At 42.2% G+C, this 14803-nt stretch overlaps 1 protein-coding gene across 1 annotated transcript in view; it reads right to left on the bottom strand.

The window, feature by feature from the left end:
- Positions 1–11466, bottom strand: part of LOC129154100 (zinc finger protein 585A-like) — a 29799-nt gene extending 18333 nt beyond the window's left edge. The window contains exons 1-2 of the mRNA XM_070548430.1: positions 11224–11466; positions 11014–11080 (exon numbers count right to left, since the gene is read on the bottom strand). Coding sequence (XP_070404531.1) covers positions 11014–11023 — 10 coding nt within the window. The 5' untranslated portion in view covers positions 11024–11080; positions 11224–11466. The remainder of the gene's footprint in view (positions 1–11013; positions 11081–11223) is intronic.
- Between the last annotated feature and the right edge of the window lie 3337 nt (positions 11467–14803).

Raw genomic sequence — 14803 nt, 5'->3', positions numbered from 1 at the left:
GACAGTGTGGTCGTCCAGTGGAAATGACAAATAGAGCTGGGTGTTGTCTGCATAGCTGTGGTAGGAGAAGCCATGTGATCGAATGATTTCACCCAGTGTGGTGGTGTATATGGCAAAGAGAAGAGGTCCTAGTAGAGTGTTCCCACATTAAATCTGTCTACCATCAACAGTAACACTGGAGAACGGTTAGGGTGCACTTTTAATCTCAGTAGGAGTGCGATTGTTCAGGTGTGCTCTAAACCAGCGGTCAGCAACCCCCGGACTCCGGTCCAAATCCGGACCCCGAGAGGGTTTTGTCCGGACCTCAAAGCATTTTCTTATTTACTTTGCTTCCTATCGGCTGCACTGGCTGTCAGCGCCAGGCTACCATGCAGATAAGCGACAGCAGGTGGCAGTAATGCGCCACTCACCGCACACGGGGAAAAACAACATAGAAGTTTCAGTTAAAGTCATTTGCTCAGTAACTAGCTTGGATGCTCACACTTGCTAATAAAAGGGGGATGACTTGCAAACACGAGTGAGTAAAAGAAGATGGCTTTATCAAAAATACGTAAAGTGGACTACTAAATTCGGACATTTAAAGATGAATGGATTGAAGCTTATGCCTTTATTTTACCTCCGTCGGGTGTACGGCCAGTCTGCCTTTTATGTTCTGAAACAGTCGGACTAATAAAGAGTGGAAATCTGAAGAGAAATTATGAAACCAAACATAAGCACTTCCACCAATACTTTCCTCCTGGGTCTGAGGTTAGGACAAGGAGAATAAATGAACTGCGGGGACAGTAAGAGAGAGCTACGCGGTTAATAACTCAGTCTCTTACCGCACAACAGCGAGCATATGAGTGTTCACTGCGAGTACAGTGGATTTTAGGAAAACATAAAAAGCTTTTCACGGATTCAGAAATGATCAAGAGTGCATGGAAGCTGTGGCAGAAACACTTCTGGATGGAAAAGAAGGACAACAACTGAAAGAAAAGGTCAGGCAAATTCCCATGTCGGCCTCAAGCACAACAAGGAGAGCAGAAGTTTTATCCCAAGATGTACAGACCCAGCTTGACTGTGCTGTTCAGAGCGCTCCGTGCATATCGTTAGCAGCTGATAAATCAACAGATGTGAATGACAACGCCCAGCTTCTGGTATATGGCAGATTCTATCATGAGGACAGTAAAGCTTTTGTGGAGGATCTTTAGGCATCACAGCACTAAAAACACACACCAGAGGGGAGGATATTTACCAAAACAACAGAGGGTGCGCTCCTATGCAGGTGTGCATACTCTTGTAGTGACGTGTCTGCCCTACTACTATTTACTATTTGTGACGCGGAAAGATGGACGACACAGACACAGAGCGAATTCTGATTGAGCAGGAGCTGCTTGAGCAAGAAGAACAACAACTCTGCTCCATGTCTTCAGGACTGTGTCAACACTCGCGCTGTTTACATTTTTTAAGGGAAGCTATATCGTGCCGGAAATGACGCTGGGTTGTTTGACTGACCAATAACAGACGTCCAGCATACAACGCCGCCGTCGGATGTTTAGAAAATACAGCTCGAATCCAACCGACGTTCCAACACTGTTGGATCGCCCATACGACGTCGCATCATGGCGATTCAACAGATCCGACATGCTGGAGCAGTGTCAGTATGAAGTAGCCTTTAGTCGACTAAAAGAGGACAGACCGGACCTGTTGTCATATCACTGTATTATTCATATGTCTGTTCTGTGTTCCTCCCTCTCAGAGGAATATGGTGAGGTAATGAACACAGTCACTGAACTTGTTAACATTCTCCGTGCTTCTTCATCTCATCAGCATCGTCTGCTTCGTGAATTTTGAGCAGAGGTGAATGCAGAGGCCAATGACTTACTCTTGCATTCCAATGGTAGGTGGCTAAGCAAAGGCAGAGTGCTTGCACGCTTCTGGGGTCTACGACACGAAATACAACAGTTCTTGTCACAACAACAAAGTCACAAGGCCAGTGTTTATTTGCAGTTTCTGGAGGATGAGAAAAACGTGGACAAAATAGCTTTTCTTGTTGACATCACAGAGCATCTCAATGATCTGAATTTGAGATTACAAGGAAAGAACAACTCTGTGTGTGACTTGATAACAACTGTCCGGTCATTTCAGAGAGAACTCGACATTCTAAAACAGGATCTCCAGCTGGACTGTACACATTTCCCATCAGTGAAAGCGATCCAGGGTGCCAACATCACCTCACACGCTGCATTTGTATAGAGCTGAAACAACTAATCGATTTAATCGATTATAATTGATTATTAAAATAGTTAACAACTTTTTTAGTCATCGATTAGTTGTTTAATAATCACATTTTACCGCATAAAGTCTATTTTTACCACAATCTGACATCGGTTACAATCTGTTAAATTTGCCGCCAGTGTGTGGCAGTAATGAGCCACTGATCTACCAGTGGAGCCGTAGAAGAAGAAACGAGCCAATAAGTGCCCTCGGTTTTCATGACGTAACACGTTACTGATGCGCATCTTGCTGTGAGAGATGGCGGCCGGCGGAACAAGAAGAAATACAGAAGAAACTGAAGAGAAACCCAGGACAAAAACCTCACGAGTAAGGGAGCACTTCACTCTAGATGCCATGAAAAGACGGATGACCTGCAAAATATGCTAAAACCATCTAGCATGGCATGGAAGCACGACATCCCTAAGTGAACATTTGAGACGAAAACATGTGGGGGCTGATGCAGCAGAGGAAGAGCAGCCCGGTAAGTAACAGAAAATAAACAAGCTAAATGTAGTGGTCCATCACAGATCAAATTTGGGACTTAGTGTTTTAGCTGAGTTCGTTATAGTGGATGTTAAACATGTTTTTTTGCCGCGTCAGTCTACCGTGTTCTACTTCTAACGGACTAAATGCAACCGTGAATCTCCTCCGTGTTGTGTATCGTGCGCTTGCCAAATTTAGCATGTCTGTTTATAAGAATGTTCTCGTTAAGAGAAAAACGGCACAAACCCATAACTATGTTCCTCATTCAAAAAAGGACAACTCCGCGGAGAAAAATATACAGACGAGCTGTGTGCAGGTGAATATAACACGGCATAGTTGTACGCTTTCAATTTTTAAATACAGGAGAAATTCAGAAAAAGTCATTTTTTTACTATTAAAAGGCTGTTTTATTATCTAACGCTGTAAAATGCCTCACAACACATTTTTGTCAAAATAAATGATCACTGTATATTGTTAATTAATTCAAATAATGTAATATGGATTTAGTGTTGTAGTGTGTGTGCTGCTTTATTTTATATGTGTACTTATTTCAGTTTATTTGTGTTTCTTATGCAGAAAAAAACAAGTAGCGATGGACAACTACATGGGGAACAAGACACTCACCCCCCAGCAATGCATACCACTTACAAACTCTATTCTAGATTCTACATTATTTTTTATGGAATTTGCCTCTTATATTTTGATGCCAAAAAATTATTCTGGACTGATATGTTGCACTGTTTAGCTCATTTTACTCCGCTGACTGTGTTCATGTGCAATAAAATAGATTGCAGTCAACTGCACAATTCTCTTATGTTTTTCTTTTTCCTAACTGAAATGTATTCATCACTTGTATAGGTTAAATAGCTAAACAATAACAAACCGATTAATCGAAAAAATAATCGACAGACTAATCGATTATGAAAATAATCATTAGTTGCAGCCCTACATTTGTACAAAAACTGGTTGAAAACTTTAAAGAGCAAGTCACCCCCAAAATCAACTTGTTTTCTGATAAACTATATAAATGTGTGTCTAATCGTGCTGCAGACACGTGTCGTCAATAGTTTTGCACTTTAGTGCATTTTTGTAAAAATTCTAATTTTCTGCCTAAAACTGTCAGTGTTGTGCCGTTGTCAGGTAAAAACTCTGCACTGCATTTGAATTTAAATCTGCCATCGCTATTGGCTAAGAAGTACCCTAGAATGTTAGCTGGTACCATATGATGTCACAATGTCATAGTGAGCCTGTGTGTGTGTATTTGTTAGCGGCTCCGCCCTCTCGGTCTGCTAGGCAACAGCATTTGTTGCATTTTTCAAACAGAAAGTGTGAGTGGAGTAATACTCTGGTTGGGGGTGACTTGCTCTTTAAGGATCGCTTTGATGGCTTTGTTTTGGAAGACCAGCTCCAACTTTTCATAAAGAATTCCTTTCTGGTGAAAGATGTCATTGCATTCTCACAGGAGGCTGCACGTATCTACATATGGGTGGAAATAAGTTCTCTGCAAATGGAACGTGTGGATTTACAAGCAGACGTACTGTTAAAAGGGAAATGTGAAGCATCGGATCATACTTCCTTCTGGCTGCAGGCTGTGCCAAAGACTACGTTTCCTGGACTTTTTAAAGTGGTGGAGCATACCTTAACCATGTTTGGCTCTACATACAGTTGTGAATCAGCCTTCTCCACTGTTAACATGATTAAAAACAAACTTCACTCACAGCTGACTAATGAATAGGGCTGGGGGTAAACGATTACTCTGACGATTATTTTATCGAATAGTCGACTATTCTAATGACTATTTAGACAATTAATCTAATGATTATTTTTCTATTGCACAGTTAAAACCAAAAAATCTCTAATAAATTCCTCAAAATAATTGATAAATTGTTACTGTAAGAGAATAAACATACAGGCCTTCCATTTTGGATAACACTGCTTTTATTGTGTTGGTTGGTTATGTTCTGGTGACGTGTAGAACTTGGGAATGCAGGCTGCCTCCTGAGAGGTGGTTGGAGACGGAGTGTCTCCATGCTGCTTTGTTTTGGTCACTTATGTGCGTGAGGCGAGTGGTGTTACGACCCTTCCTGGGGGGTTTGGCTCGTGTGCAAAAAGGAAGGGACAACAACGGGATTTAAAAGTTAAAATGATGATCAGGTTCATTTACAACTACAAAAAAACATAAATCTTTCCATCCACAGGTTGGGAATAATAAAAATAATTCTGCCTGTGGGGAATTTAAACAAAAGTACAAATAAGTAGGGATGTCCCACTGGGCAAAGATTACTGGGTTCTGGACCAAAATAAGGATCTCCAAAGGTCCAAACTCTAAACTGGGTGGTTAAACCAAACTTAAGGTGATATTTTACACTAAACCGAAAACCCACAACACTCTAAATGTAATAAAAGGAGATCTGCACCACAAAAAAGATGAACTCTAAACCAAAACGTAACAGCTTATCCATGCCCGGATTAACGCAAAGGCAAAGTAGGCACGTGCCTAGGGCCTGATTGGCTGGATGGGGCCCAGACAGAGGGACAAAATAATAAAATAAATAAATCAAAAATAAAATGTACAAATGTCCTGTGATAGAATTTGTAGAGAGGACTCGTCCTCTCTACAATCTATTTCAATATTTATTAACTAAAAAGAGTGACAATGTTTATCTTAACCATAGACTGTTACATTAACTACATCACATTAACGCCAGCCTATCACAGTAGCCTATAACTTGGGCGCCACCCAATTAAGGACGTCAGAGAAGGAAGCGGTGAGAGTGGAGCGGGATCATCGAGCGGGACACGATTAAGCTAGTAGCAGGTGTTTTAGGTTAACTTTCGCGATGCTTTCAGGTGCAGCAAAACGTAAAAAGAAAAAAAGAGAAGAGGAACAAAAGAAGAAACAGCGGGGGGCTTTAAAGAAGTTTCTGTCTGGCTGCTCGGGCAGCCGTCCGACAGCTGTAAACCTTCTGGAGTCAGCAGAGCCAGAGGCCGGGCCGGAGGAGACACGGCCCGAAGACGAGGTGGAAGATGCGGCGGGAAATGCGACGGAAGACGTTGTGGAGCCATCAACATCAATGCAGTCGCAGAAAGAACTGGAAGGACAGCAGCCAGCCAGAAGTGAGCCCAACATACAGCAGGAGCCTCCAGACCCAGAAAGGGTATTAAGAAGAAGAAGCTACCCATCTGATCCTGCAAAATGGTGCGAAATTGATGACAGGATGCGTGAGTACTTTGCCCTAAACCATCCCTCCCAAAATATTGGAGATTTCTCTGCATCACAGAGGAAATACGGAGACGTAAACCGATGCTTAACTAAGGAAATTTTTTTTAGAAAAAAGCTAAATGGAGAAACGCTGTCTAGAGAATGGTTAGTGTACTCACCGTCTACTGGAACTGTATTCTGTTTCTGCTGCAAGTTGTTTAGCGTAAGAGACAATCCATTTGTCACTGGATATAATGACTGGAAAAACTGTGCTAATCGCTTGCATGAACATGAGAATAGTATGGATCATCGTACTGCTGTGCTGACTATCATCACTTGGAAATAAAAATGCACGCATAGATTCAACCATAGTACAGCAACAGGAGTCTGAGAGAGCATACTGGCTCAACATTTTGAAACGTATAGTGGCATCTATTCAGTTTCTTTCTTCAAGAGGACTGCCATTCCGTGGAGATGATGAGTTAATAGGATCACCCCACAATGGGAACTTTTTGGGCTGCTTGGAGTTAATTAGTCGCTTTGATCCACTTCTGTCAGAGCATCTAGCCAGATATGGAAACAAGGGCAGGGGACATACTAGTTACCTGTCCTCTACAGTTTGTGATGAGTTTATTCAGCTGATGGCTGAGAAAGTTCTGCGTGCCACTGTAAAAGAAGTAAAAGATGGCAAGTATTTCTCCATCATTGTGGACTCAACACCTGACGTCACACATGTTGATCAGCTTACTTTGATAATTCGATATGTCCTGAAGAAAAGTGGTGAGCCTGTTGAGAGATTTTTGGAGTTCATACCTCTACATGGTCACACTGCAGAACACATGGAGGAAACACTCAAATTTGAATTAAATGAACTGGACATTGATTTGATGGACTGTCGTGGGCAGAGCTACGACAATGCGAGTAACATGGCAGGGAAGTGTTCTGGTCTCCAAGCAAGAATAAAAAATAAAAATCCTAATGCTGACTTCATCCCATGTTCTGCACATTCTCTTAATTTAGTTGGTGCATGTGCTGCAGAATGTTGCATTGAAGCGGTTTCAATTTTTGGCTTCATTGAAAATCTCTACAACTTCTTCTCAGCTTCAAGTCGGCAGTGGGAGATTTTAACAGCCCATCTGACAAAATGTGAGCAAGGTCTGACACTGAAGAGCCTTTCCAGCACAAGATGGTCTGCAAGAGCCGATGCAACAAAAGCTCTGAGATTTGGCTACAAAGCTATACAGGATGCTTTGAATGAAATCAACGTTGACCATGGAACCCCCAGAGCTGCGCAATATGAGGCAAGTCAATAACAGTGATGGAAACCCTTGAAACTGCAGTTATGACAGTGCTGTGGGATGAACTGCTGAGAAGAATCAATGTAACCAGCAAAGCATTGCAACAGGTACACACTGATGTATGTACTGTTCCTGTTCTGTACAGTTCACTCATAGAATACATAGGACAGGCCAGAAATGATTTCGATGTCTATGAAGCAGAGGCCAAGACTCTCACAGCGACAGAGGGATACAAAGCAGATAGCCAAAGGAGACGAGTAAAGAAAGTTATGTTTGATGAGTCTGCAGGTCCAGAGGTGCGGCACTCCGGCCGTGAAGCGTTCTTGATTGACACCCATTATGTCCTCTGTGACTGCTTGTCACAAGAGTTGAAAAAACGCAAAGATGCATACAAAAACGTGGAGGAGAAATTTGGTTTCCTTACTAAAAGGAAATCAATGAACATTGAACAAATCCGTGCAGCCACAGACAAGTTGAAGAAAACATACCCCCAGGATCTTGAGGAGGACTTTACAGCAGAGTTTTGTCAGTTCATGTCAATGGTAAAAGATGAAGAATCAGTCACGGCCATGTACAAGAAATTTCTAGAGCTAGGCTTGAGGGACGCTTTTCCTAATGTGGACATTTGCCTTCGCATGAATCTGACATTAGCGATTGCAAACTGTTCAGGAGAAAGATCATTTTCTGTGTTGAAACGAGTAAAAACACATCGGAGAGCAACAGTCACAGGAAAAAAACTAAATGCCTTTGCTCTGTTAGCAATTGAAAATGGATTCACAACTGCACTGGATTTTCAAGACATCATCGAGGACTTCACCACATCAAAACTCAGGAGAAAGCATCTGTAAATGTAAGTTTTTTTTTGAATAAGTAAAGTGAATATGAAAATCAAATGTAAGATGCATACAGTATCAATTAAATGTAAAATATTGGGCTATACGTTCTACTATAATTAAATGAAATATGAGAAACAAACCAAGTTTATTCATATCTGAGAAGAAGACAGGAGACTGGAGAAAAGAGCGGTCAGTAATGTGAGAAAAGTGAATCTCTTTCTATTGTGTTGCTGTTGTTAGCATAAATATTAACCTATTCTTGTGTACAATAAACTCATATGTTGCAGTAAATCACAGCTGTGGAGAATGGAGAGAAGACAAGTGGAGAATGGAGACTTAAGAGGAGCAGAGAAGAGGACAGGAGGGGGAAACTGGACAGAAGTGGCGAGAGTATGAGAACAGATACTATTTTGTAAATATGTGTTCTGTCATGGGTGTTTTGTGTCATGGGTGTGGCTATGGCAATTAAAGGATATTATTTGCACACTGCAATTGACTAATTAATTAAAAACAAAGTAGTTGTAGTATTTTGTTGTTTAGTAGCAGTAATATGCAGTTACTAGCTGTCCACTGCATTTTTTGTTTTCTTGAGAACCTCCTAGAAATGACCAGGACCCCCCATTGACCCCCAATAAAAATTGTCTGGAGCCGCCACTGGTTAAATGTAAACAGAGCAAATAAGATATAGATATTTGCTCTGTTTACATAGTTTAATGACACCTAGTGGTTATTTACTGGTACTACTGCCTTAACATTGACACTCCCAATAGATAAGATGAGGATAATTTATTATCATTTAATACAGCTGTGTAATGATGTTCAATTTATTAATATCAAAAAATAGTCTGATAGAATGTTTAACATACAACACATGACTTATTCTGGCATACAAACAACCAATTTGTAACCAAAAACTAGGCTATGTAAAATGTGAATGAACTTTTATTAGTAACTTTGGTAAGTTTCACATTTCAGTTCATTAAATAACATCGATGGGGGGGGGGGGCAAAAATGCAGCCTGCCTAGTGTAGTTCATTTATTTAATCCGGCTCTGAGCTTATCCCAACGCAAGAAGCTGTTAGCGAAAATGCTAACAGTAGCTTTACCAACATTAAGTTCAAGTTACCAAGTTTAAATAAACCAAAAACACCCAGCAGCAAACAGACCAGCACGGAGGAGAGACTGCTACCACCAAAACAGCTCTCCTCATGTCTGAAAGAAGCTCCTTTATGAAGGGAGAAACGCTCCCGGTGATGTTCTACATCTGCGGTAGAGACAGAGCAGCGCATCCGACCCTGGAAGTTGTTGTCCGTTGCCGGGAGACGAAGGCGGGCAAAACAGGAAAGGAATCTAGTAGCGGACGGACATTGTTCCGGGTCTTCGGTATTTGGCGGAGATGTTAGTGAAGGCGGAGAAGAAGGCGAACTAGAGGGAAAACAGGCAGATTCCTCCTCTATTTACAAACTCCTGGGGATGCAACAAGTGGGCGCGGTGCGTCAAAGACCGGATCTGACGTCGACAAATTTTTAGAATCGAGTCGTCGACGTCATCGACGCTTCGCTACAGCCCTACTAACGAACATTTGCATGCATGCTTAAGAATGGCCGTAACCCCGTTGCACCCAAAGTTTCAAACGTTAGCTGCAAATGCAAACTTCTCCCACTGAAGTAAGAGCCAGTGAAGTTTTGCAATAAGGTGCGAGTTACATTGTGTTGTGGGTCAAAAATATTTTCTGCACAGTTTAAAGCAGTTGCTATTTTTTCTGAATAGTGTTTTCATTTTTAGGTGAATTGTTCGCACCTGAAAATTGATTTATCTGTAAAGAAATGTCATCATTTCAATGTCAAATAGTTTCTTTCCTTTAATGTTAATACCTCAACTGAATTGCACTTTTCTACTCAGCAGATAATTAATTGGGCATCAATAATTATTTACACTGTGACTGTCAAGAATATTTTCTGCACAATTTAAAACACTATTGATTTTTTCAGGAAATACTTTGAATTTTAGGTGACTTGGTTGCATCTTTAATGCTGGTTAAGGTACGGTGGATATCGTTATTTCATTTTCTAATAGTTTTTCTCTTTATTATTAGAACTTCAACTAGATTGCACTTTTCTGCTCTGCAGATGATTAAGTGAGCATATGGAAAATTGATGATACATTGTGGTGTTTTTCAATTTTTTTCTGTGCAACTTAAAGGACTTAGTTTTCCAGACTGTACTTTAGGTTTTAGGTGAATTGTTTCACCTTAATGTTGATTTGTGTGCAATATAATTTCAATGTCAGCTGTTTTTTTCCTTATCAGTACTTCCAGTAGATGGTATTTTCAGCTAGCCAGATGATTTAATGAGCGTATGAATAATTGTTCTAAGATGAGACAAAAATCTATATTGTTAATCACATGTTGAATCAAACTGAAAGAAAAAAATTGGTCAACTGATTTTAAATCTCCGGATCCAGGATAAATTTGGTGATGGAGGTAGTGGACCTCTTGCTGTTTTGGTTGGGGACCCCTGCGCTAGATCAAACACTAACAACTGTTGAGTTTCTGTCTGATGGCTCAACTAAAGTCACGTCCAGCATGGCAGCAAGTCGTGGAGCCAAACCAAGGAAAGGAGGTGTGATATCAGCAGGAGGCTGGTGAGCTGGGAGCTGAAAAAGGCCCTAAAGGGTTTTGTTTATGGTAAATATGAAGATGTTAACATTTAATAGTTAGAAGCCAAGAGACTGAATGCATTTTAGATGATGTCAGATGTGAAAATCAACCAAAAAATAATTAAACTCACATCTAGCACCACATGTCAGTATCGGCAATAAAAAAAACATCAGTCGACCTCCTTTTTTGACTAATGTAGACACACACACACACACACACACACACACACACACACACACACACACACACACACACACACACACACACACACACCAGTACCTGTGTCCATGCTGATGGATGATCCTGAAGTGGTAGCAGGTTTTCTTTAGCCGTGTTTAGCTAACAGCTGCAATAGAAACAAAGCAGGAGAGCTGATTAAGATGCTGCTTCAGAACAACGCAGGAGATTAAAGATCCAACGCTTTGGTTCTGGCCAAAGGAACAGCAGCAGATCCAGAGAGCAGGAAGTCTAGAGAAAAGCTTTTCTCACCCACAACCTGATTCTGGAGCTCCGATTGTCACGAAGACCGCAGACTATCTTCTCTGCTTCTGGAAAGAACTCCACCAAGTTGTTGAGGAGGAGAAGAAAGTTTCCACAGCCTGGTGAGAAGATTTCTGCAGCAGCAGCAGTTAGTCGCTTTAGCTGGTCAACTCTCCCAGAGACTGAAGTGAAGACGTTTTTACTGCAGAGCCTCAAATGTTCTCCTCTCACACCACAACAACAAGCTAGCTCTGCTAGCAGCTTTCGGTTTCTGCTTCTTCCGGTGGTCGGTGACCAGCGTAAAGGTGCACTAACGCCACCTGCTGGACTGGAGGCGCACATAGCAATGACGATACCACCTGATGACATTACCTCTTCCTGGCCAAGGCTACACTCCCTAAAAGTGAGTGAAGTAAAATCATCTTTGAGTGTGAATGTAATCAAGGCTGAAGAGACATTTCAGCTGTTAGATTAAGGTGATAAAAAATGAACACACATCGAGTAAAGAATATCTTCTCCAGGTCAGAGATGAAGTCCTGCTCCAATTGGAGGAGTTTAAGTATCTCGGGGTCTTGTTCACGAGTGAGGGAAAGATGGAGCGCGAGATCGATAGGCAGATTGGTGCATCTGCAGTGATGCGGGTGTTGTACTGGTCTATCGTGGTGCAGAGAGAGCTTCGCCTTCTTGCTCAGCTCTCGATTAACTGTTCGATCTACGTTACCCTCACTTATGGTCACGAGCTTTGGGTAGTGACCAAAAGAACAAGATCGTGGATACAAGTGGCTGAAATGGGGAGAAGATGTGTAGCAGCACAAGAGGTTCCAGGACAGGGGAGGAGTCCAAGACCCCACCTTACATATACGGTCATATACAGACAGTCACACACTCCCTCCCTCATGCCTAAGACTTAAATGATAAATGACTTGTATAGCACCTCTCAGAGTAAGGACTCCAAAGCGCTTTACACTACAGTGTATCATTCATCCATTCACACACACATTCACACACTGATGGTGATGAGCTACAGGGTAGCCACAGCTGCCCTGGGGCGCACTGACAGAGGCGAGGCTGAAGAGACATTCCAGCTGTTAGATTAAGGTGTCAAAAATGAATGCTAGTCACCCACTCACGGTACCCATACACACCCTATTCACTTTGGTCCCGGTACCGCTGCACAGAGGGTACAACCATCACCGATCACCAGAGTTCGCCCCTTTCTGCTGGGGTGATGATGAGCAGGCACCTCCCGCCCCACTCTGAGCAAAGCAACCCACCACCCCAGACCCCAACCAGACGGCCAGCTCCCCCCTCCTCGCCTCCAGCCCCGGGAAGCCAAGTGACAACAGAGGTGTGCTAAGACCCCTAGTCTTTGTCCACCTGCTCCAATACAATGTTGACACTCAGGTTCTTCACCTGTGAAGATGGATTAAGAGACAGTGATTGTAATTTTGGTAAAAGTTTCTCTCTGGGCCTCAGGACCGATAATTAAAACTTCAGTTTTGTCCTGGTTGAGCTGGAGAAAATTTTCTGCCATCCAGGATTTGATGTCTAAAATGCAATTAAAAAGTGTGTCCATTGTCCGTGTGTCATCAGGAGACAGAGATGTACAACTGTGTATCATCATGAACATCTTAGGTGTGTTCTTGCTGTGTCTTTGTAAATCCATGCTTTCGTTCTTTTTTAAACACAGAAACAGTTTTGTTTACCTGTTTGTAGCTACAGTTTCGCCGACGAAAAAAGAACGAAAGCATGGATTTACAAAGACACAGCAAGAACACACCTAAGATGTTCAAAGAGAAATACGGACAACAAGGAACGAAGGACTTCTGCCGTTTGGAACGATTACACCAGAAACGCGCACGTCTAAGAAACCACCTTCGCTTCTGTTTAAGATGCCGGGACGAAAACATTACACCCACAAGCCTACAGCTGAAAACATCGATCCGGACCAAGACAGCACAAAATATAATAGAAAGAGCACAGAGAGCACTGCTCAAGGAGAGGATAAGGAACTTATAGGATAAATAAACTTGAATTGAATTAACACCCGGAATCAAACCCAGGTCTCCTGCACAAGAGTCTGATGTCTTACCAGGTGAGCTATAGCACCAGCGATATATTGTTGATCTGTAACTTTTATATCGTTGATGACAGCTGAAACAACGTTCAAAGAACGGTTCAGAGCGAAAATGGCTATTTTGTTGCTAATTTGCAGGAAATATCTTGAAGAAAGTTCTACAGAAAGTAGCTAAGGGTCCTCAGAAATGTAGCTAGCTTTGTCACTAGGCGTTAGGAACAGTGAGAAAGACTAAAGCTATGGATAGCAAATGCTACGGGCTATGCCTGAGCGTGAATGTGCATGAAGCAGCCTGCTCGACCCGAGCATCTCTCTTTTTCTGTGATTTTACAGGAAAAACAGACAATCACAGTAAAAATGCCAGGGCTCATTCTACAGGACCAGGGCATTGTAGGAGAATGTATGAAGAAGACATTTATTATTTCTATACATGTTTTGGCTGTAAAACTTCCATAATGCCCCTTTAAACTAAACTATTTCTGCATCATAAAGACTACAAGTGCTGTGTGTAGTCTGCATTTAAGTATAGTTTAAAAATGTTATTTACACTTTTAACACTACCGAATCATCTTGTGATGTTTTTCCTGGGTTTTTTTTTTGGGCGCAGCAATGGTCGTGTTCGAGATGTGGCAGTTCTGCACAGATTAGATCACCGGTGATCGGTGCGCAGTGCACACCGGGTTAGATTTGTGTCTGACTTGACGCCAACTTGTTCCTTCATTGTATACGGTTCCTTCAGAATAAAGCTGAACCAGCTCCGACTCCCTAAGAGTCCTTCCACAGATGCAATCTTGTCGTGTCTACGTACCTATGGTGGTGGTTCTTCAGTTTTAACAGTTTGTCCTGAATCCAGCACACTTTGGTCACCCGGAACAGCTCGAGGTGGGCTGCTGGGCTGTTTGGCTGGTGTGCCCACTGGTTGCATTTCTTGTGGTGCGGTGTCATCTGGAACAGGTTGCAGGCGTCTCCTGTTTCTGCGTGTTACTGTCCCATTGTCTATTTTCACAATATATGAACGTGGCACATCACATGTGCTGAGGACCCTTGCTGAAGTTTTCCACTCCTTTTCTCCATCCAACTTTACTCTGACGTTCTGTCCAGGAAGTAACTCAGGTAGAGGTCGAGCTGAGTGGTGTCGGTCATGGAAGTACCTGTAGGATGATTTAGTTTGGGTGTCCATCTGCAGAATGTCTTGTTTATTCTCAGATTTGCTCCGCATTTTGTCTCTGAGCATTGGTAGCGTCGTTCTAATGTGTCTTCCCGTCGTGATCTTTGCTGGGCTCACTCCTGTTGCAGTACTTGGGGTCGCTCTGTAACACATCTCCCGCTCGTTTCTTCCAACTGAGAAACATTTCAAAAGTCCGTAAACTGGTTTCTACTGCAGATCTGGAAAAAATCATCCATGCCTTTGTGTCATCACGCTTAGACTATTGCAACGCTCTTTTTACTGGTCTCAGCAAAACCTCCCTCTCACGCCTTCAAGCCATCCAAAATGCAGCAGCCAGACTCCTA

The sequence above is a fragment of the Nothobranchius furzeri genome, chromosome 2, assembly GCF_043380555.1.
Source record: "Nothobranchius furzeri strain GRZ-AD chromosome 2, NfurGRZ-RIMD1, whole genome shotgun sequence".
NCBI lineage: Eukaryota > Metazoa > Chordata > Actinopteri > Cyprinodontiformes > Nothobranchiidae > Nothobranchius > Nothobranchius furzeri.
The sequence above is the reverse complement of the archived record's forward strand: the minus strand, read 5'-3'. Positions and strand labels throughout refer to the sequence as shown.